Raw genomic sequence first — 24,298 nt, 5'->3', positions numbered from 1 at the left:
AATTGAAAATTTAAGCAACAACAAAAAGAAACTTAGTTTTTAAACAAATCGTTTACTCGTGATATGATTGGAAACAGAAAGAAAGATGGCGCTCAAATCGAATAAAACCAAATCACATACCTTTTATCAGTAAGTAAAGACACCAACCAGTCACCACTGCTCTAAATTTAACAGTCATTAAGTTGGCAGTTTTTTTTAAATAAAAAAACATACGTCTCTGCTCATTGACATAAGTTTTATCATTTGTTTGTTGCAGCCATTTTACGTCAATCATAGTTCCATTCATTTTGATTTTTTTTTGTAATCCATCACAATATAAAAAAAACTGTTTCAAAAATTCGTAGATTTTTGAAACCCTTAAACTTATTCCAGTTTGTTGCTACCCTTTTTGACTAAGTATCTCGATCTTTTCTTCCGCTCTTACTTTCTTACTAATTTTCACTTACTTTTTCTACAATTCTGACTTGTCTCTCTACCTCTCTCTCTCTGTCTATAGAACTTTAAGTTTTTGGCTACCTGTTTTATCCCCTAGTTTTAGCTCTTGCTCCTTCTTTCGTAAGAAATTTACTGAGAAATGCCAAAAAAACATACACTCACATTATAATGGTTTATTGGACGAAAAAAAATCATCCATTCGATTTTGATTTTTCGCAACAGTGATTATCGCGTCGAACCAAAGTTTTAAGTCTTTCCTCAGCCAAAATAACACGCACACAACCCCCGTATTTTTTTTAACACTGTGCAGTCGAATGGGACCCACCCGGAAATCACTTCTATCACAATCCGCACCCCAAACTTGATCCACGTGGCAAAGAATGAAGGTGTCGAATCAACATTTGTATCCAATAAACAGAAGCAGGAACAAACGAAAAAAAAACTTTCCCAATTCCGGCCAGGTTCATCAAAGTGTCATATGATTTAATTGAATTTAGTTCGCTATTTTTTGATTACTTTCAATTAGATGCAGGCCCCCATCCACAGCCATGCGACAAATAACCGATGGATGGATTGGATGGGGGAGGTATCGATTTCAATTTGATAAGCGCGCGTTGTGTTCGAGCTTTGTTCGGAACGGATCAAACGGATAATGACATTTACCTGGTGTTTGTTGTCTGCAAAATTTCACCACAAGTGTGGCGATATAAACAAAAAAGAGTGGATACAAATCAGATAAAACTCCTTCATTGGCATGGACGTGGATTCGATCGGCAAGAATAAAAACCGAATAAAAAAAATATCCCGACACAAATAGGAACAATTTTTAATTAAGGCTTGCTTGCAATACGCGATAATCAGTTCTGGGCTAACCGGAAACACCGGAAAAAAGTTTCTTTAGTTTAGCGTGCGAATCTCGGATGACTGCTATTTTTGACCCATCTCGACCGCCCCCGCTTTTTACTCTTTGCTTTATTTCTATCATCGCTTTTCATTGTTTTTGTTTTGCTTTTAGGTTGATAACTTTTTACTTTATTCTTCCCAAGTGCCTTTTCCATTCATCATTTCAAATTGGATTTCTCTACCTTTTTGGGAACCACAAGCTGTCAACTTTTAAAATGATCAGACGAAACTAAATAGGTACGACACTCATCCCATATGTTCCAATATTCCTGCTATTTCACTCTAAGCTCAAACTTTCGAACGATCTCCCAAAATGAGTTCCTTATAATTTTTCCCATATAAAAACACACTTGCGTTCACTCATACATTCACCAACACACACACACTGAAACAAGAAGCGCATTGAATTGTAAACAAAAGCTCCTGTAAGCCGACGCGTAACGGGGCCGCCCAAAATCGGCGCGCAGCAGATCAGAATCCCTTTTGCCCATCGGTGTCTTTTTTGTTCCTCTCTTCTGTCTCGGTTGCAGGGCCGGGGGGAGGACAGTATGAGCATCCGTTGTCCCGTCACGCCAGCAGCATTTTGTCGTCCAGTCTCGTTTCCTCGCCGGATCGATCGGGTGGCGGCCTGGGCGCGTGCGTTCCAGTCGGTTCCGGGGATCTGTCGCATCACTATCCGCTGCACCACCAGATGTCGTACCACAACATGTTCACGCCATCTCGCGAACCGGGCACGGCATGGCGCTGCCGGTCTTGCGGCAAAGAGGTCACTAACCGATGGCATCACTTCCACTCGCACACCCCGCAGCGATCCGTTTGCCCGTACTGTCCAGCCTCGTACAGCCGTATCGATACGCTCCGATCTCATCTGCGAATAAAGCACGCCGATCGGTTGAACGCACCCAAATTCGGCACCCCGACCAACTGCAAGATGCAGATGTAAGGAGGACGCAAGAGAGCAGAGGTCGTTCACAGAAATCGACACAAGACCAAACTCCCAACGGAACACTACAGGGAACGAGCAAAGCGAATCGTACTACAAAACCGGATCGGTCCGAATAGTTTAAAAACAAATATTTTTTGGAAAAAAAGAAAGCACAATATCTCCCGCCCAACAAGTACGTTGTTAGAGAATTGCACCTCTCTTCAACCTCTAACGTCGAAGAGCGGCAACGACGTCGAAGCGACAAACACTGGTAATAATGTTAATCTCAAAACTATCTTCGATGCTGTGCAGTTTTCTATGCGAACAGTATCCAATAATCGTTAGCACAAAAGCGAGCACACTCTGGTACAATTTGTGTAGACAACAACAGATCGTATCATTTGAACTAAACTCTAAATGTCGAACCAACAACAAAAACAGCCACAAACAACCTAGAAAGCCACAACTATTTTTTCAAACAATTGAAACAATTACAACTACCATTTTACTTCTCTAGCTTATAGCGATGCCATAAGAAATTATTGTTTTCAAGTCAAGTTCCTATTTAAGGCTCTTATAGTTTAAAAAAATAATCAAAACAACCACAACAACAAATACAGAACTCAAGGCACAAACAAGCACTACGAATTCAGAGGCGAAAACCCGTCCCCGTGTGAATTTATTGTGCATAAATCAAGGTGTAAATGTTTTCTGTTATGTTTACTCGTCGTAGTAGTACCCTCCAACAAACTCATCACTTAGGAAACGATTCCGAGCAAGAGTTAGTGCTGTGAAGTCCATTTTTAATCGTAACATAAACGATTCGATTACATCGGTAAGTTGCAAACTACTAGACGAGAAATCAACAACAACAGCAAACAAACAAGCAGCGATCGTATCATTTTTGTTTCGTTATTTTATCGTTTCCATAGTTGCGTTTGACACCATTTCCATAATAAGAAAACAAAACTAATGTGTTTCGTCATATGTTAAATTGGAAGTCAAACAATAATAACACACAGATAACCAAGCTTAAACTTACCCGAGGCAAATGATTTAAGTTTGACAGCACAACAGCACACATACATATGTATACTCGCAATGCAACACGCAACAACAATAACAAACACTTTGACAAAAACAACAACAACAAAACAAAGGACCCAGCTTATTCACACACTGACTAACGATCGACGACAGCATCATCTGCACCACTTTTTGGACATTCCAGTTGCAGCATTTTCTAGAAAACGAATAGCCTACTTTAATCCATTTACAATTGAGGAGAAATTCTTACAGACTGGGATTGTTTGATCATAAGTACCACACGCCGTTTTGCATACAAACCCTCGTCACCTAAGTTAAAATTTTTACTGAATCAAACTATTTTTTTTTTTCAACCGTTAAACCCAAGCAACCAAAAGTCCCATAAAACAGGTACAAACACGCTTATTCAGCCCCATCATTGATATGAAGTAGGTTCTATGCAGCTCAAAATTTAAGTTCTTATTGATACTTTAAAGTTCCAAAACAAGCCTTAATGATCATCTATTCAGCTTCCAGCGGCCTCTTAATTCAGCTTCCGAAAAATCGCAAAATGAGCAAAAAAATCTCTCTCTATCTCAACTGAACCGTTGGCTTCGGTTCATATCACTTTTTCTTGATTATTTACTGTGTTCTGTACCGGTGCCGCTATGATGCCACGCGCCGGATTTCAAACACGACAAATTGCTCAATTGCTTCTTTCCTACATTTCCTACTTATATCGCATCGGAGTGCTCACTCAAGTACAAAATTACTTACTGAAAAAAAACTTGCCCGGCTTGGGGATCGAACCCCGACCTTCGTGGTGAGAATCGAACACGCTACCACGAGACTACGCCTAGATGTTGTTCTATCTGAAACTAAAACTCGAAGAGGTGATTTGATTTTGAAAGCACATCAATGCACTTTTTGTGACTTATCAAATCCCGTTTGAGCACTTTTGTGCCCTTTATGTGACTTACCAAATCCCGTATTGAGCACTTTTGTGCCGTTTATGTGACTTAAGTCCCGTATAACGTACGTATAGATCACTTTTGCAGCTTTCAAGTTCGTTAATGAGTACATATAGTTCACTTATGGGAATTGGGCAAAACAAGTCACATACAACGTACATATTATTCACTTTTGCAACTTTCAAGTTCATTAATGAGTACATAAAGTTCACTAAAGGGAATTGGGCAGTTGATTCTCTTTGTCAGCCAATATGTAACTTTCAATGCCTTCATTCAAGTAATTATGTGACTTTTTGTTGCTTGGGAAGTCTAGTCGATTAACAATTTTTTAGGATCAAAAGTGTAAAAAAAACAAACTAAACTTCGATTGTAGTAAATCAGTTGTATGTGAAAATTTGGGTAAAATAATCATAAAATTTGTATGGGTGTATAAGGAATCTGTCCTTCCCGATAGGAAATACACCCTACTTTTTACCATATTTTGTTGGGTGTGTTGGCCGATTGAGTTCTGGCTAATCGGCCAATTGTTGCAGCGCCACTTATGGAAGTTTCTGCCGGATATCAGCCGAATAATCAGCCGACTTCGTAGGTCTACAAAATAGGCTAAATATCTGGATGATTTGGTGATTGATATGGCGACAAGATAACCCTGCGAAAAACGACTTAGTAGGTCGATTGATAGAGGAATTAGATTTCGTGATTCTCTACCACCCTACCCATCGCAACCCAACTGGATGATTAGTTGACCGATTTTATAGGCCAAAATCTAAATTTTGACGGATTATTTACGTGTAATAAATTTTTTTTTTATATTTTTCTTGCTATTGACCGAACCGGCTGTTAAAAATTTGGGAAAAGTCCCAAAGAACAGCTTTTTTCAAGGAATTTAACAGCAAGCTGTCATTCTTCCCAAACCCCAATCAAAGAACAGCTAAGTCAATCATTGAGCCTTCATTCCTACATCGCATACTACTCTAGCGATTGTAAATTCATAGACCATTCCATAGGAAATAGGCTGAAGGTTTGCCAACTTAATGTGGAGCTACGAAATCCTACTAAATTCAACAATTCCTTGCGATTAATTCGGTAAGTCATTTTGATACTGAATCATCTTCAAGTGTAGCTAATTAATGAGCAAACTAAATAAGATCATTAATTTGGTAGGGCGATTCGTAGCCCGACTAAATATGTGAATGGTAACGAATCCTATCGATTACGTTATAGTTCCAAATTAACTATTTTTAAGGCAACTGTAACACTAATCAAGACTTGGGTCTAAAACTCTACTGGAAATCTAACGGGTAATCTAACTATTTAAAAATGCGTTAAATTGTGATCCTCAGATCGTGATAAATTCTTAAATCATTAAATTTAGACCACCGGTTCACAGTATTCGAACAACTGTATTGCTGGTTTGTTCTTCGGTCTTATTCATACAATAATACAAGTGGGAACCTCACTCGTGTTCAATTACCTCCCTAGCTGTTTAGAACTGCGTAAAATTGGGTCCCAAATCTTTACAGTTTCAAACCAATTCTTGCACCAACACTGAGAGAAAAGTATACTTTTTTTCAACAATTTTCCAGTTACATTCAGTCATATTTCTGATTGATTCTCGTCGAACTATAAATATAAAATATTCAACTATAAATATGATAAACTGATTGGTTGTTTTTATGCATTCAACTATAGATGTTATAGATTCAACTATAAGTATATTGCTGATTTACTGCATTCAACTATAAATATCATAGAATCAACTACATTTTAGTGATTCAAATTATGAATTTAACCATCGATATGATGGATTCAACTACGAATGTATGGTTGATTCAACAGTAGATACGCTGGATTCAACCACAAGCTTATTGTTGATTTTAGGCGTTCAACTATAAAAGTAATCTATTCAATAAAATGAGTGTGATACATTTTGCAATGTTCATAGTTGAAGTTTTTTCAAATTTGTTTAGTTGTTATTTAGTTGTTTAGATTTCACAAAATACAAATGTTTACATCAGCATTACATTTTCAGAAAAAATAAGAGCTTGCTTTGATCAATATTTATGGTACAAAAATCCGCAACCATTTTGCACTGCAAATTTTCCTGATGTATGCTGCATGTTTCGCATTCGAGGACCCGGTCAAGATACGGATGATGCCGGTAGAATACAGTCCGATTAAATGGGCGCACGCACTTGAACCTACTTGAAAATCCATTGGAACACTTCTACCGGGAAACTTCCCACTTTTTTTTCTTCTTTTCTGGTTTCCGCCAGGAATTTCTCTCTTCCAATCACTATCGGGAAGCAAGAAATAGTACCGCTTAAGATTTTCCGGGCCAACACTAGAAGAGAAAAAAAAACACACGTAGTTAAACGATTTCAAAAAATTTAAATGATTATTCTTACTTGGAAACATATCCTCGCCTTTGTCCTTACTGCAGGAAAATTCATTTCTGCGCTCTTTTTTATCAAATTCTCGCAAAGGAGCCTGCTGATAAAGTCCACATGAAGCTATTTAGTTTAGTTTAGTTTAGTTTCTTTATTCAGTTTTATGTACAAACATTTACATTTTTGATTTTATACTGCACTGGTAAAGCTACCATTTTACAACAGGCACTGTTGTTAAAAAGAAGCCGTGCTCTAAAGATGAATCCTCGTTGACAGTATTGGTACGAATATGGGATTGCCGGAGATAACACAATCAGCCATAAAAATATAGTTGAATTTACTATATCTATAGTTCGATACCTAGAGCCAATCTTATAACTGTAGTTCAATCACTGATGAACTGATGTACAAGCTAAGCCTTGAAAAGTGTGTAAAGTTCCGACGACCGTTTTGAATCAATTTTATGTTTTTTGGTTGAGCCACCAGATGTCTCCAAGGACACCAGAGAGAACTGTCAAGAAGAAAATGAAATGTAAACAAAACAAAACAACAAACTTTCAGTCAATTATGAAAAGGTCGTATCTATTTAACGAGTTTCGATCAAATTGATGTTGAAGATTCGTTACACATTTCTGATTTGCATTATCAAAATTTTACGCTTAACGCTGTTTTTCGAATTGCTTCAAACTAGCATGAATCACTTAATATGAACAGATATGATGCGTGAAAATGCCCGCTCAGAGAAGCCTAGAATCTGTATTTCTTTGTTGGATTGTTAATTTTAAGCTCAACTGGATAAAATAACTGGTTCGTCTGGCTTGTTCAAAGTTGTTAGTTAGCCTCTTTAGTAAAAAGAATCGAGGTAAAATGAACCAGATGAATTTACCTTGTTGTGAATATATTGAAGCCGTCCATTTTTCTACGTATATAATTCAAGCTTGTATATGTGTCATTTCGCCAGTCTCTCTAGTGACAATATTATAATGATGCTATTTTTCTCAGCTGAAATTTATTCTTAGTTCATCTAATTATATACATAGAGCAATTCATCTAATTGTATTTAAATTTATTTATTAATGAGTTCAAACACCATTTCGCCCTCTCGAAAAATTCTTACTTGCAAAAGAGCTATCTAGAAACAGTGCCATCTGTTGCGCCGTTCAAAAGTTAAAAATCAAGCAATAGATGGCACTGTTTTTCGTCACTTTTTAACGGCTTCTTTAAAAGAGAGCACTAGAAATTTTACACAAGTTTTTGAAGATTTTTTGTTCGAGCTTGTACATCAGTTCATCAGTGGTTCAATCTATCATATTTAAAGACAGTTGAATCAATTATACCATTACATTTGAATCTATTACATTGATAGTTGAATTTGAGAGGTCAACCAGAAATGTATAGTTGAATCTAATATATTTATTGTTGAATGCCTAATATCAATCATAGAAATGTAGTTACATCTGTCATATTGATGATTGAATCAATTATGCGATAACAGTTGAATCTGTTTTATTCATAGTTGATTACTTAAGGTCAATCAACAGTTTTTAGTTGAATCTATTATATTCATAGTTGAATGCTTAAAATCAATCATACAATTGAAGTGGGATCTGTCGTATTTACAGTTCAATCTATGATACCATTACAGTTGAATCCATCATATTCATAGTTGATTGCGTACGGTCAATCAACAGTAGTTGAGTCTATTATATTTATAGTTAAATGCGAAAAAATCAACCACACTTCGATGATTGGTATAAAAAGCTGAAAAAACTGTATCAACAGACGTCTCTTTCCTCCGTGAAATCTAAAGAAAGTTGATTTGGAAGTGGTATAATGCTATAATGGATCATCGGTGCGAAATTTAAGTGTAAACCGGCGTTTCAGACTAGAACTACAGTTGTCTTTAGACCTGGTGTAGGAATTGGGCCGATTGGAAACCAAATTTTAGTAGTTCTACTAAAACAGTTTGACAGCTGTATGTAAATCGCAAGCGGGGCTGGTCATATTTTTGCTGGGACGATTTTAGTTGCGGTACGTAGTCCAAATTTTGTGTAAATTAGAACCAAAAACAGTTAACTACTGAAGTTGCTCTTGGGGTAACTCCATCCATACTAGGGTTTAATAATATGAGATTCAAACCTCTAAATTTAATCCGAGCCAGTGACAATACGGATATCCTATGCATGATCTATTTATAGCAAACAAACTGTCTAGAATTAAGATTATGTTCCAAATTGGCCATTTAGATCAGTGCTACAAATGCCCTTAGTGATTGATATATTCCGGATCGATAAATCGGACAAAAATCGGTTGTGGATCGGTTAGAAAACAGATGAAAAACGAATCAAATATGGACCAATTCAGAGCCCAGGTGACACAACTTTCCTGATGACGATAATTTTTTGCGAATGAGCTGTCAACACAACCGGGTCGTTTCCTGATCAAAATAGGTCAGTTTTCCAACAAAAGTCGGATAGTTTTCGGACGAAAATTGGTTTGTTTTCGGACGGAATTCGGTTTCTTTTCGGCCGGAAATTTGTCTGTTTTACCCTGCCAATCATCTGAATTCTGAATCTGAAATGTGAATCTTAATTCTCAATCTGAATTCTGAATCTGGATTCTTTGTCTAAATTTTGAATCTGAACTCAGAATTTAAAATCCAATTCCTGAATCGGTGTTTGAATTCCGATTCGAATTCTAAATCTTAATTAATTCTTAACCTGAGTTCTGATTCCGGATTCAAAATTGCAATTCTATTCTTCAATGTTTTTTTTTCGAAAAATTTGGGCTCCATCATACCGATGTCAACTATTGTTGAATTCCCGATCACATTTCACTACCCAGAATGATGAATTGCATTGCATTCCCACGTTTCATTGCGAGCGGAAGCTCGCGAAATGGCAGTGAATTAATAAAATTCACGAACAAGAATCCGGATGTGTGTTATAGTAGGTTTTTCACATTCATTTTCTTTTTTTTTCTTTCGTGCCGCCTTCCTTTTGGTCAGCCGTAGTCAGCTTGTTACAAATTTATTTGGTCAATCCAATCAGTGAGCGTGGGGTCCTCAAAAGGACATCCCCGAAAAGGATTGGGAGGGACCCAATCGGAAATAAATATATATTTTATCGGACCGACGAACCGACCGCGGCCTACAAGAAAAGTCATCCATCACAAGCCCCGTGTCACGTTTTTTGGTTGTAGAGGAAAAAAAGCCCTCTATTTTTGAGTGTGCGGAAGGGTCGGGCAGTATTTTTTTTCCTGTCTGCTGTTGCATTTTTGAGGGAGGTTAATTACCGGCCAATAATTCTTGATGGCAGAGATTTTTCGCCGGTCCAGCAGAATGATACTAGCAATTTCAATTCAAAGGGTTAAAATTGTCAAAAAAGGGTTGGAGAAATTAAAATTTTTGCCAATGGTCAATCATTATCGGGAAGGTAGAAAATTCGAAATGCTCCGTTCAATTTTAAACACGGGAGGGTTGTTTTCGAAATTTTTTTTTTCATTCTAGTAGGGTATGTGATCTCATTTTGAATAAGTAAAATTGTGACCCTGAATTCTTATCCCAAAAATCAGTTTTCTGGCCTTTAATTAAAAATTCTGTAAATCACTTTTAACTTGACACCCAAAAAGGCCAGAATTTGACTCACCGACCATATTCCGGGTGAAAAATTCAAACATGGGAAAAAAACCAAAAAGACAAATGTTCATCTGACCAAACACTGACTGGGGTCTCTGGAGCCACACGGTGCCATTGTTGGAATTTGCCAGCTGGATCAACCATTTTTATTTCTCACATCCCGGTTCGGTTGGCATTGTTACTGCAATTTTTTTTGTCGCTCTCGTTCCATTTTTTTTCCTGATATCTCGTCAAATTCCACTTCCTCCGAACTATGACAGCGGACTGATGCGTGTGCTTATTTAAATGGCAATAATGAGATTTTCGCATCTGATTTCGTGTCAAATTAAGCGAATTAAATAAATCAACGCATTCGGGTAGCGGAGAAGCGTCAATCGGGCAATTTGTATCCACCGGCGTTCACCACTTTACCGATCATAACGGATCCGAAGTCAGAGCTTTTTTTTTGGGTAATTGGTTGGGGTCTGTTATTGAAAAGTTACGCGTGAATGACGGATTTAGTCAGATTGACACTGATCAATGAGCCGAAAAAATGTTAAAATTTGATGTAAACATATGCTTAACAGAACATTCTTGGTTGTGACTTTTGATTATTCTCAAACTTTTAACTTCGACTGTATAGTAGTGACCTGAACTTAATATATTTTTAGCATTTTAGGCAAAAATTGATATCGGATGCAGAAGATCCTATATAAAATTTTGGCAAAACCGACTAAGAGGAACGAGTGACGCGCGAGCATTTTTGTCTTTTTAAGAGTGAAATTATCCACTTAGAATGTTAGATGGTAAAATCTTGAAAATTGAAACGAGTTACAAATCTTCGATCTTAAAAGGAAAATGAGAGATTGTGCAATCCAATCCAACTAACAAGGAAAAACACTGTGTTTGTCACTCTTTTTTTCAACAGAACTGTGTTTCCACACAAATTTACAGCTCATTAAAGGCCCCTTTTTTGGTCAGATTTTTCTGAAAATTTTCATGAGACCTTGTGCTAGGCCAAGGATCAATTTTAGTCGGCAGCTTGTATGATTTTCAATAGTCTGGTGCGTCAAACACACCAGATTGAGACAATTTTAATAAAAAAATCTTCTCCAGGCATCAAAAATCCTGATTCACTGATTCGTTCCAGTTTTCAGTTCCAGTTCGGTTCTGAAATAGAATAGAGAGGACCAGACAAATCTGGGCTATTTTATCTGAAGACCTGGCAAAATTCCGAGCCTTTGATTTCAAAATTGTCGACCATAATCCGGCAAATTTGGTCAACCTGGGAATTACTCATCAAAAATCAAGGAAAAAACTCGAAAAAAAATCGTTTCATCAAAATTTTTCAGCAGATTTCAAAACGTATTTCAGGCTTCCAAAAAACTTTTCACGATTATTTTCACGAAACTTGTTCAAAAAATTTCGTTTTTGACGCATAAATAAATAGTTTTTACATCACAATTTGTTTTTTTAGGTTGATTTGAGAATGAAAGTGAGAATAAACCCGGGTCAAATCCGGGCTTTTCCAATAAAATCCGGGCAAACAGGCTGACTTTTCCAAAATGTTATATTAAATATCCGGACAAACTCGGATAAAACCGAGAAATATGGCAACCTTAGTCAAGGTGCTTAGAAGTTCCATATTGGTGTTGAACTTGAACGTTGAATAACGGTTCATTAAAAATCAAGTGAATTTTTAAAATTTTACAGAAGATCATCGACCGAACAAATGGTTCTGAACCGCCTGATCTTTTGAAGTCATATTTTAAATTATCTCAGGGTACCCTTTACTCAGCCAAATGAGAACTTAGAATGCCGTTATGTTGGGTATCTTTGAGCAAACTGTAGACTTGTGTGATTAAGATATTTATTTAAGGTTACCTAACTTTTTCTTCTGAATTCAAAATAAGATTTGAATTTCATAAATGTTACTTGCATTTGTTTGAAAATGCAATGAAAAACGAATCACTATTTTTCCTAGTCTGCGAACGCATTTTTTAACCTTTTTTAGCGGATTTTAATCCATCCATCGGTCAGAATCTGATGGAACCCAACTATTTATCAGGTTCCTCGTTGAAGGAAACTGGGCAAAAATGTATGGAACTTGGTTTTCTCGAGTACACGCCAGAGTTGCCGAAATCACAGAAAAATCTATGATTTCACAGAATGTTGAGCAAATTTTCATCACAGAATCGGTGTCATAGAACCCAGAATTTTAGAAATATTCACAGATTTCACAAAATTTCAAAATTGCATACGTTTTTTTCAAAACTAATTTCTTTTACGTCAATATAAATTTTAGGTTTTTGACTACGAACAGGAAAATATGATAAGATTGGAAATGTTAATCGATTTTTCTAAAGAAAATGTAGACGTGACTTATCAATGAAATAATAGAAAAAACCATCACAGAATTTTTGGGGAAAATCACAGAACATCAGAGTTTTTTATCGTCAAAACACAGATTTTTTTTCGGCAACCTTGGTTTGACGAGATGAGAAAAAATTACTCAGGGGCCAAAAAAATCTAACGTTGGAGTAAAAATTTATGGAACAAAGAAGTTGTTTTCAGTATATAATCAGTACAAGATTTCGGAATTGTATGAGCTGTTTCATTTTTTTTATGTACACGTATGAGCAATATTGTTAATTTAAATGAAATTTTTAGAAACGTCGCTGGTGAACTGGCAACAAAACACAGACTCCGACAATCTAGTACTTTTCTTTGTCAGAAGTCTTTCGGAAGTCGGAAGTCTGGACTTACGAAGTAAATTTAGTGCTGGCACCATAATATACGGTTCAAAAGATCTTGACGAGACAAGAAAAAATTACTTTGGGATCAAGAAAATATGTTCTCAGGAACAGAAAAGATGACGTTTTTCTAGCCCGATCTTGGACAGAGTGGATTGTCCACTTTGCCCAAGATTTAATGAAACACTAACAGTAAAGCAGATCATCGTAAACTGTCCCCAACTAGAAGAGGAACGTAGAAAACTTGGCGTCCCTGGAAACCTTAGCGAAGCATTAGCAGATGATGCGACATGATCAAGAAAAGTGATTGCCCAATTGGGCTTGGGCCCAGAGATGCCAATGTGCCTTATTTTTCAGGATTTGCCTATTTTTTCGAGGCTCAGCCTGACAACCTGAAAAGCCATTGAATTTCCCTGATTTTTGAAAATAAGTCCGGTTTTGCCTGATCTTTGCGAATGTGTTGAAAAATGGGTTGCAAGGAACGGCATGAGATACCATTGCTAAAGTGAAAATGAATCCTGATTTTTATTCCAGCAGTCCCTGATTTTTTGAAAAAAAAATATTGGCAGCCCGCTTGGGCCTGCTAAAAAGAATAAAGCTTGCTCTTTACTCTTATAGAGATTTTCATAAGAATGACAGCTAGTCTGAGTGAAATTGGAGTGAAGGCTATTGCTTTCTCTGTTCAACATATGGGAATTTGTATACCGGGATTGCGAGCGTGCCCATCAGGGTGGGTACAGTAGGGTGGGTACATATTGAGGAAAAGTAGGTAAGGGGTAACAAAAGTTTCTCATTGGTGGGGGCGGAGACGGAGCGTTTTTTGACAGCGAATTGTTCGTCTACCATGCCTACGATTACGTCACAAGATGGACGATTCCGTGCATTCTTATAAGAACACACCTGAAGCTTTACACGCCTTGGTGCCCATCCTCAATCAGGGTTGCCAACATTTTTTTAAAAAAATAAGGGAACTGGTGAAATAAATGATGACCTTTGTTTTGGTCGTCGCTCCACATTTTCACTTCAGCAATGGTACCTAATCCAGTTCCTTATTATCCATCAGATTGTCACTCAGCCTGATAATCTGATGGATAATAAGGAACTGAATAGAAAAATCAGGCAAATCCTGAAAAATCAGGCACATTGACATCTCTGTCCCCGTGCTCCGAGTAGCGCTTCCGGTAAGCAGAAAAACATCGAGTCCGGTAGATATTCAAAACGCAGAATAACGAAAGCTAGCGGCTATCGATTGTTGGATAGAAATCGCAGATTTTACTTGGGCGATCCTGCCAGGAGCCTAGATTTAGTTGATAAGTCTCGACTCGAGAAATAGTTTAAATTGCGCAAGTGCAAAAATTTCTGAGATTGAAAAAAGTTCAACAAAATGCATAATGCAACAAAATGCATGATACAAAGGCATAATTTCTGTACTAAATTTTTTGACAGCCGGAGTTGAGCTAAGTGCGTCCCTCGTTGAAAAATATGCCAGGCTTCAAAGGGTTCTTATCTCGCAGGAAAACGCTAGAAATCCTCGAAGGAATTTGGTTTGATTGTAGCAAAAAAGCGCGATTAACGCTCCAATCAAAATTCTAAACAAGTGAATATGCAAGTAAAGTCGAATCAGGCGAGTCACTAATATTGTCGAAACAGGTAAAGTCAGTTAGAATCAATTTTTAGGGTTCAGATCACGCGAGTACGACAGCTTAAATGAAAATTTTGTTCATTTGTGTACGTTATCAGGACCGACACAATATTTGGGCGTGTATGCCAGCGTACAGTATTCAGGCGAGAACGCCAGATTACACTATTCAAACGAGTACGCCAGCGTATAAAACATTCAGGCGAGTACGCCAGCATACACTATTTAGGCTAGTACGTCAGCTTACAATATTCAGACGAGAGCGCCAGCATACACTATTCAGGTTAGTACGCCAGCTTACAGCTTTCAGTCGAGTACGCCAGCGTACACTGTCCGATTGAGTACGCAAGCTAACTCAATTCAGGCTAGTAGTTTAGTTTCGATCAGGCGAGTACCCCAACATACAACACTCAGGCTAGTACGCCAGCATACAACATTCAGGCGAGTACGCCAGCATACAACTTTCAGGCGAATACGCCAGCTTGCACTATTCAAGTTAGTACGCCAGCTTACATTCAGGCGAGTACGCCAGCATACTACATTCAGGCGAGTACGCCAGCATACAACATTCAAGCGAGTACGCCAGCTTACACTATTAAGGCGAGTATGCCAGCTTACAACAGTCAGGCGAGTACGCCAGCATTTAACATTCAGGCGAGTACGCCAGCATACAACATTCTGGTGAGTACGTCAGCATACAAAATTCAGGCGAATACGCCAGCTTGCACTATTCAAGCTAGTACGCCAGCTTACATTCAGGCGAGTACGCCAGCATACAACATTCAGGCCTAGTACGCCAGCTTACACAATTCAGGCGAGTACGTCAGTTTACACTGTCCAAATGAGTACGCAAGCTGACTCGAATTGGGCTAGTATGCCTGATAAAATTTTAGTTTTAATCAGGCGAGTACACCAGCATACAACATTCAGGCTAGTACGCCAGCTTACACAATTCAGGCGAGAACGCCAGCGTTCACTGTCCAGATGAGTACGCAAGCTAACTCGATTCAGGCTAGTATACTCTGGCTCACAGGGCTAATATGATGCACAGAATCAAGCACTATAGCTGACGTTAAGCTGACGTTAGCAAAATTGGTTCTAGTTTTATGTGCTTGTGGTTACTTGGATAGAATCAATTTTTAGAGTTCTGATTTTTTTAGAAAGAATTTTGTTCAGGCGTGTACGCTATCGAGACCGACATAGCTAACAATATTCAGGCGAGTACGTCAGCATGCAACATTCAGGCGAGCACGCTAGCCTTATACTATTCAGGCGAGTACGCTAGCATACAACATTCAGGCGAGTACGCAATTTCGCACTGTCGAGGTGAGTACGCAATACGCCAGCATAAAACATTTAAGCTAGTACGCCATCTTACACTGTCCAGATGAGTACGCAAACTAACTCGATTCAGGCTAGTATTCCTGGCTCACAGAGCTAACATGATGCACAGAATCATACTCTATTGCTGACGCTAGAGCAGAATTGGTGCTAGTTTTATGTCCTTATGGTTACTTGAGAAGAATCAATTATGAGATTTCCGATTTTTTTGAGGAAGAATCATCAGGCTTGTACGCTATCGAGACCGACACAGCTAACAATATTCAGGCGAGTACGTCAGCATGCAACATTCAGGCGAGTACGCCAGCATACAACATTCAGATGAGTACACAAGCTAACTCGATTCAGGCTAGTATCTTAGCAAACATGACATCGTATCAGAAATGATAACTTAAGTCGTTTACAATAGTGTTGCGAATCGCAATTCCAACTGCATAGTGAAAAGAACATGTGAAAAGATTATATGAAATGTCGTCTGAAGTCAGCTTAAATCGGATATGATAGTGTTTGTAAATTTTGAAATGATTTTTGATTGCGCGCCGGCTTCAAGTGAAAAAATGATTGTAATGTTCTCTCTGCATCCAGCCAATATTTACAAAATGAGAGAACTGGAAAATAGTGTCGTTGGCAACGATTTGAAGGCTATGAGAGCAATATCTTGTGCTCTCTTGCATTTTGCCTATATGTACGAATAAGGTGTCGGATTGCGTCCAATTGGTGTAGTTTTCGTCGCTCTGGGAAGAAATTAAATTTATGTATGTGTATTGCCTCCACTTTGGTAGGTAAATGCGTTTTTTTCAACTTTCATACGATCATTCTATAATGTACATATCTGGAACGTATATCAAAACAGCATAAAAATATGACTACAAAAATGTTTGCTGGGATGCCTGCTAAAATTTTATGTGGTACAGTGCCAATTTCTCCAATGCTGTTTATTCCATTAGTGATCATCTTCTCATATCTCACCAATAAGGGATGCCAGTTTTGGCATTCGATCTGATTAAGGTGTGTGGTGTTATTCCAACATATTGCCCGTCATGACGATGAAATGCACATTTTTACAAACTCAAAAATTCGCTCGTATCTCTTTTTAAGAAGATTTTGTTTTTCGAATTTTGATAATCGATCGAAATTAAAGGTTTAATAATCAAACTTTACAGCAAATAATGCCAACTTGAGTGTCCAAAAAGTGGTAGAAAAAGCAACCTAACAGAACCAGACAACGGACTCGGAACGGCTTTCAAACTACAACTACTGCTAAACCAACTGCAAATACAAGCTGTGACGACTTTCTTCCACAAGTGCCATACGCAAAGATGACTATGATATTACTTGTGCGTGAGTGTCAGTGTTTCTGAAAGAAATGTGTTTGTAAACCATCTCACATACACACATACACTCGTACGAAAAAAACGACATAAAACCCTATCTAATCAACCAACTAACTTACACCAACACGAAACACTCGCACGCACTGTTTGTAATTTTTGGGGAAAAAACGTTCCTGACTGGGAATGTATAAACCTTACATCAAGATACTTTTCAATTCAAGGGTATAAAAACTGAGTTGTTACTTTTAGTTTAAAGAAGAGTTTTGTTTTAAAGTTAGTTAGGTTTTTTTTAATATATTCCTTATTTCGATGTATTGTCCAAATTGATCCAAAGCTCCCGACAGCGCCGATACAAGACACCAATGATCTCCAGTTTATAGTAAATGATTGTTTTTTAGGCTGTATTTTCTAAATTTTAAACCCTAACAACCCCCAACTTTTGGCCAAAACTGAACGAAATCAAATCTACTCATTGGAGATAATTCCTGCAACACGCGTTACCTATGATTGTGTATTTTTAAGTTAAACCTATATAATTTAGAACGAAGTTGATAGCACAGAAACAGAACCTACCAGGGGAACAGTAAACAAAAAACTTCCGAAGGGAGATTTCGGAAGATAACACAATAACAAAAATGGCCTAGAAGTGTTGAGCAATCAGTTGTATCCATCGAACGTGAAAGATTGCCAATTTTCTCTCGCTATCATCGCTGTTTTGTACCGTTTAAGTTCATCTATAAGTTAGTCAGTTAGAGCTAGTTTAGTAGTGGAATCATGAAACACAAAAATCAAACAAAAACTAAGAACGGGTGCATAGCCATAAGTTGTAACTTTTTAGAAATCCTCCTAGTGCCGAGCTAGGCTCCATTACCATTTAAATCAAACGTATACATACCCGTATAGATATTTTTTTTAATTAGTTGTTAGAGCTTCACCGAAATACACACACACAAGTAGCGATCTTTTGGAATTTTAGTCACCTCTCCTAAGCTTAGTTGCTGTAAATAGGTTTCGAAGGCCGCCGAGGTCAATTTATACACTTTTTGTATGAAAGAAAAATCAATAATAGTTTTACGCTCACTTTTAGTATTTTTTTTCCTCTACAACCAGTTTTAAAACAAACGCTGAATTTCAAGCAAAAAGTCACGCAAGCATTATTAGTTAAAGGTTTGTTTTGTTCTACCTCCCAATGTATTTGTTAAGCTGCAAACCTAGTAGAATGTTAAGGAAACAAAAAGAAGAAAAAAACGGAAAATTATATAGCAACAAAAAATGTATGATCTTTAAGACCGGCACATGTGTAATTGCAGTTATTTACCGAGCTTATAATTGTAGATAAGAATTGTTTACGTTTTGGGATTGAAATAAAAACAAAATCTATTGGACTGTCAAAAAAAATCAAGCAACTCTAATCAAAACAAGTGCAGAGAGTTGAGAAGTGAAAAGTTCGATTGTTACGCGGATCACCCTTTTTCTTTGTCTCCATTCTATCCTCATTCGTACAAATGGCCTACACCGACATGAACATCACACTCTTACACAATCACACTCACTCAGTGCTCATCTGCTCACTGTTTCACTCACTCAATCACCAACTCACCTACTTACTCACTCGTGTAAATTTGTGGACAGGGATTTAGACATCTCTGGCACCGCACCATGAACTGGTATCATCAAAGCTCTGTGAAAAAAAATCTAGGTATTTTGGGTAATAAAAAAAGGGCCAGCGCCAGCGCTGCCTCGGCCCCTCTCCCGCGTCAGTAAATAGTAGTGAAAGAAAGTAGTGGAAGGAAAAGGCCGGCCTGGAATTAGGAAAAGAAAATCCCCTCCGACGGGAAGCCGAGAGAGGGGCGGAAATTATACAAGAGAAACAAAAAGAAATAGGGAAGAGGTCAGAAAGCGTCATTTGAATAAAAAAACAGCGGATGCGTATTTTATATATGGGAAAAGTAGATAGGAATGAGAAAATTTCATTGAATCATCAATACTGTAGATTGAAGGGTAAATTAAAATATTTTTTTCTTTTTCCGGGAATTCAAAAAACAATTGTATATTAATTCCATTGCTGAAGTGGACAGTGAAAATATTGTGGATAATACACTATCAATGGACGAAACATGCGACTTAATGGATAGACTGATAGCAGATCCTATCGGCTTCTCTTAAATTTTGGTGACATCACACTAGCGCCAAATAAAGATAAACGAGTTGGGATCCAACCTCTAGTTTAACCACTTTTCACGCACACTCGTGCGCCGGTGCAATTTACATTACCGTAAACAATATAAACACAATCATGGTGTGATTGAACTGACGTTTGATAAAGTCTGTTTCACATAGAATCTGGTCGGATAAAATATATCATTTCTCCGCAAAGAAATAGCGTACAACAAAAGTAAAAATGTCATTTTGTAGGGTTTTTATTGCACTTTAAACTTTAAGGAAAAAATACATAAAAATCATTCTTCAGCTTTTGGGATGAATTTTCGAACTTTTTTTGTGATACCACCCATCATTTTCTGCACAGTACTGCTGGTAACCTCATTCGCCATCTTGTTCCACCACTTTTCCATTTGAGCGGGTTTTTTCATGGTTCTGCCACATTTCTTCAGTTTGCCCTTAACTATTGCCCAATATTTCTCGATGGGACGAAAATCCGGGCAGTTTGGTGGATTGATACTTTTTTCAACAAAATCGATCTTGTTCTCCTTATACCACTTAACGACATCCCGGCTGTAGTGGCAGCTTGCCAGGTCCGGCCAGAACTTCACCGGACCTTTGTGGGACCGAATGAATGGCAAAACCCTCTTCTGGAGACATTCTTCTTTGTAAACATTTCCATTCATTGTGTCCCCAGTGATGAAAATCTTAGTCTTCTTCCCACAACTACAGATCCCTTGCCAAATCATCAACTTACGAGCTAATTTATCTGCGAAAACAAACTTGAATCTACCCGCAACATTCCCTTTACGCTTCGCAAGGTAAAATTTGTTACCGGGTATTTGCCCAAAATCCATTTTGACGTAAGTTTCGCCGTCCATCAAAATGCATCCGTTGTCAACACTTGGTCAACACTTTCTCGTGGAACTTCCTTGCCCTAGTTTTGGCAACCAGGTTTTGTTTCAGCGTCCTGTTGGGGTGTTTGCTTGCATGATACGACCACAAGCCTTCTCGCAAACAAATTCGTCCAGCTGTACTGTGGTTCGTCTTGAACTTTTTCGCCAAATCACGCAAGGAGATTCCAAGATTATTGTTAACTGATCGAATTACCTTTGCTAGAAGCTTCCGGTCATATGTTCCACTTTTACGCCTGGTTTATCTAGCTCGATCCACCGTAAGGGTCTCCCGGACCGAATTTACAGTCGATTTTGGATATTTCAGGAATTTCGCGATCTTTACCCCTGACCCCGTCGGTTTCTCTACGTGAGTGGGCACAATTTTCTCTCGCCATTCGCGTTCCATCGTCGATAACTCTTGACTGACTGCTTCAATCTTGATGAAATTTTCACCACTAAACAAACCATCCGGATCAAAACACTATCAAAAGATTCGCGATGTGACAACTAGGGGCGCTGCAGTAAATGAAAAGATGCGACCAGATTCCATGTGAAACAGACTTTTTTAAATGTTTTAGTGCGATGATGTGGTTTTACTCAAAGCTTGAATGCAAAGCTGCAATGCTTGAGAAGAAAGCTGCAAAGCTTAGATCCCATTTCGCAGAGCGGCAGCACCATAGACATTGTGTTGGCGTCGCCAATGATTTGTTCGAAAGAACAACAGCCCGACTATCTTGATACTATGAGATCTTTGCTAATAGGTACATTCATCAAACTTTGCACAACTACAGTTTTTAGATTTAGAATCAATACAGAAAATTCTGGTGCGGAAATAAATCAGATTTTTTTGTTCAAAAATCAATCTAAATGCCTCCAAAGGTGCGCACCCGAAAAAAACATTGTAGTCATAGCGTCCATATAATAAGTTTTTCATAATTACTTACATGTCATCTCCATTTTGCCATTTTTTGACGATGCCGGTAGCTTGTGCTAACGTCCTTCTTCAATGAAATGTACCAGTTAGGCTACTTTGCGGCAGGACCAGGGAGAATATTAACCACACTTGCAAATCCAGAAGTCAGTATATTTTATGCCAGCGAACTGACAGAGGAACGACAGGCTCTCGTACGGAACTCGATGATTTCTTTTGCCTTTCATTGTCAGGTTCCACGTCGAACAGCTGCTTCAGCAAAGCCTGGGTTCGAAGGATTTTCGCCAGTTTATCCATTTTCGTCCGCTCTTTCAGATTTTTAAGCGTCGGATATGAATAATTTCAAACTCCTTCAGAATACACTTCCAAACATAGTCACTAGAATGCCTCCAAAAAAAATTCTGAAACATCCGGTAATTTGGACGTAGAGATGTCAATTAGAAGCCACTCTCAAATCAATGGTCAAAAAGAAATCGGTTTTTCGATTAACTTGTTAAGATTTTGGTGACCAAGCCAACCTTGCGATTACTAGAAAAATTGGGGTGAATTTTTGTGAAAGCGATCTTGTTTTCCACTGGTGCAATTATTCATTCATTCTGTTCGCATTCCCTATTCCATTAACCCTTTTAATTCCGGATGGGACTGTAAACCTGAAAAGATTACACACGTCACGCTGCGCGTAGGCCTACCAAAATTGATGCAAACTCACCAGTTCGGATAGACAATTCGACTCCTTTATCTTTTCACTGCAAACTTCTGGATTTTTCCGTAGAAAACTGACATAATAATCTGAAACTCTTTTTTTCAGTTGATTTTTGTTTGTTTGATTTTTCTTGTGCACTGAAATAAATTCAACGTTCAGTATCTGGTGTTTTTGCAGATTGTCCTGCAGAACGAGGGGTATCTCAAACCCGAATAATTTTCCATGCTGCATGTGGATGTGTTGCAATCTCGATTTTACATTATGCCGGATGATTTTGCTGAAAATAGGAAAAAAACCATACATTAGATACGGAATTCAGATTGAAAACTTGTTTCATTCTAAACTCAGATTATTCAGAAATTGAGATTTCAGTTTTTGAACTCAGATTCAGAATTCTGTGTTTAAATTAATGATTTAAAATCACATTCTAGTTTCAGAATTCTAAATATGAAAATTCATTGTGAACTAAAAACAAAATTATCTAAATTTACCCTTCAATCTTACAATCTATATCGGATAACATACAAACAAAATTTACCGCAAATATTTCAACTCTTCAACTGTATAAGACAAGTTTAGATTTATTTCCTATGCTCATTTTCCATACAGTGTACAAAGTGTTTAAGTTCTGGTTAAAAGAGAAAAAAAGTCTCACAATTGTGAACTGCAAATAATCTGAAGCCATTCCTCGAAAGCAACCTCTCTAATCGTAGAAATTTGATGAAAAAAACTCATCCATAGTCCAAAGTCCAAAATTTCAGATCCACTCTGACAGAGCGAGAATAAATCCAATACAGTTCACAAACAAATTGTAAAAAGTTGAAAATACTTTACCACTATTTTAACAAATTTCATTAGAGAGAAAGATCGAATCGAAACAGAAATCTATACAGTAGTTAACTTTTTCTCTTGAACTCCTTATCTTTGCTCTTGTTAGAACACACAATAGAAAGAAAAAAGAAGAAAAAAATCAAGTAACATCCGGACCGCCAAAACTTTTTTGCAGATTTTAAAATATTTATATATCTAGAACGAACAGATAAAAAAAAGTCACAAAATCAATATCAGAATAAGAACAAAAAGTTTTTCCCAGTCTTCGCATTCAATTTCTTGCACTTACAATATTCGATGCAAAAGAAAACAGAAAAATTAAAAACAAGAAATAGTAGGATCAAATCCCTGTTAGTAGTGAAACATAAAATAGACACATCCTTTGTATAAAAAAAGTCCTTTATATTTCTTCCAACAAGAAGAAAATAAATATAAAAGCTGGTTGAGTGCGTCCTAATAGTTGATATTTATCATCGCAAGAAGTGAAAGTTAATAACCAGAAGTACTATAAACATAAGTCCGTTCCTTCGAAAGGAACAATAAAAAAACCATAGCAAACAAACAGACAGTCCCAAATTTAACTGCATAACTAACAAACTATGAATCCCGAACATTCAAAATCCAGCGAAAAGAGAGTAAAATGTATCCGAGATTCCAACAAACCTACAGCAAACACTAAATGAATACATCTACACGTTTTGGTGTACTGGAAAGAAAAATTTATGTGATATTTTTTTATCGATAAGATGTACCTAAGATTGCACAGTACCGAATGGAAAGGAAAAATAACACGTAGGGAAATAGCAAACCCTGGTGGAGACATTCGAAACGTCAACAAATGTCACTTGCGCTTGAAAAATGTTGATTGTAAAAAGAAACATCGGAGAATGAAATCTAATCATTGAAAAAAATCACATTCATCTGTTCAAATTGTTGTGAGTGACAAACAACACATATTCAAATCTTTGAACAACAATGACAACAACAGACAAATCGGATGAGCACAGGTATAAATGGAAGAAACGAAACAAAAAAAATTAAGTAGCCATTGATCGTTGCTGCAGCAGCTTATCTACTGTCAAGCTCGGAAAATCGAAGAGAAAAATCAAAAACGTAAATGACAGCACTACGAATGCACATACACACACATACCAGTATACATTAAACTAAAAAAAAAAAGCAAAGCAGAAAAAAAATCGTATAACCAAACAGAAAAAAACGTAAATTCTTGAATAAAATACCAATTACAAACTATTTTTGAAATTTACAATAGAAATCAACAATAAACAGGTTTTAAAGTATCACGCCAGTTTTGTTAATGTTTTTTTGGAGATATGATTGTTTATTTTTTTGAACACTTAATTTTTTTTTTCCAAACACATCTGATAAAAGCAAGCGAAAATTCAAACCTATGCAAAGTTCACAATTCAACATTTTTTCGTCT

General features: G+C 37.3%; 1 protein-coding gene across 1 annotated transcript in view; it reads left to right on the top strand.

The window, feature by feature from the left end:
* Window positions 1-24,176, top strand: part of LOC129740357 (sex determination protein fruitless) — a 761,972-nt gene extending 737,796 nt beyond the window's left edge. Inside the window, exon 10 of the mRNA XM_055732014.1 lies at window positions 1,869-24,176. Within this exon, the coding sequence (XP_055587989.1) occupies window positions 1,869-2,281 (413 nt within the window). The 3' untranslated portion in view covers window positions 2,282-24,176. The remainder of the gene's footprint in view (window positions 1-1,868) is intronic.
* The last annotated feature ends 122 nt before the right edge of the window (window positions 24,177-24,298 follow it).

The sequence above is a fragment of the Uranotaenia lowii genome, chromosome 1 (assembly GCF_029784155.1).
Source record: "Uranotaenia lowii strain MFRU-FL chromosome 1, ASM2978415v1, whole genome shotgun sequence".
NCBI classification, from domain to species: domain Eukaryota; kingdom Metazoa; phylum Arthropoda; class Insecta; order Diptera; family Culicidae; genus Uranotaenia; species Uranotaenia lowii.
The sequence above is the reverse complement of the archived record's forward strand: the minus strand, read 5'-3'. Positions and strand labels throughout refer to the sequence as shown.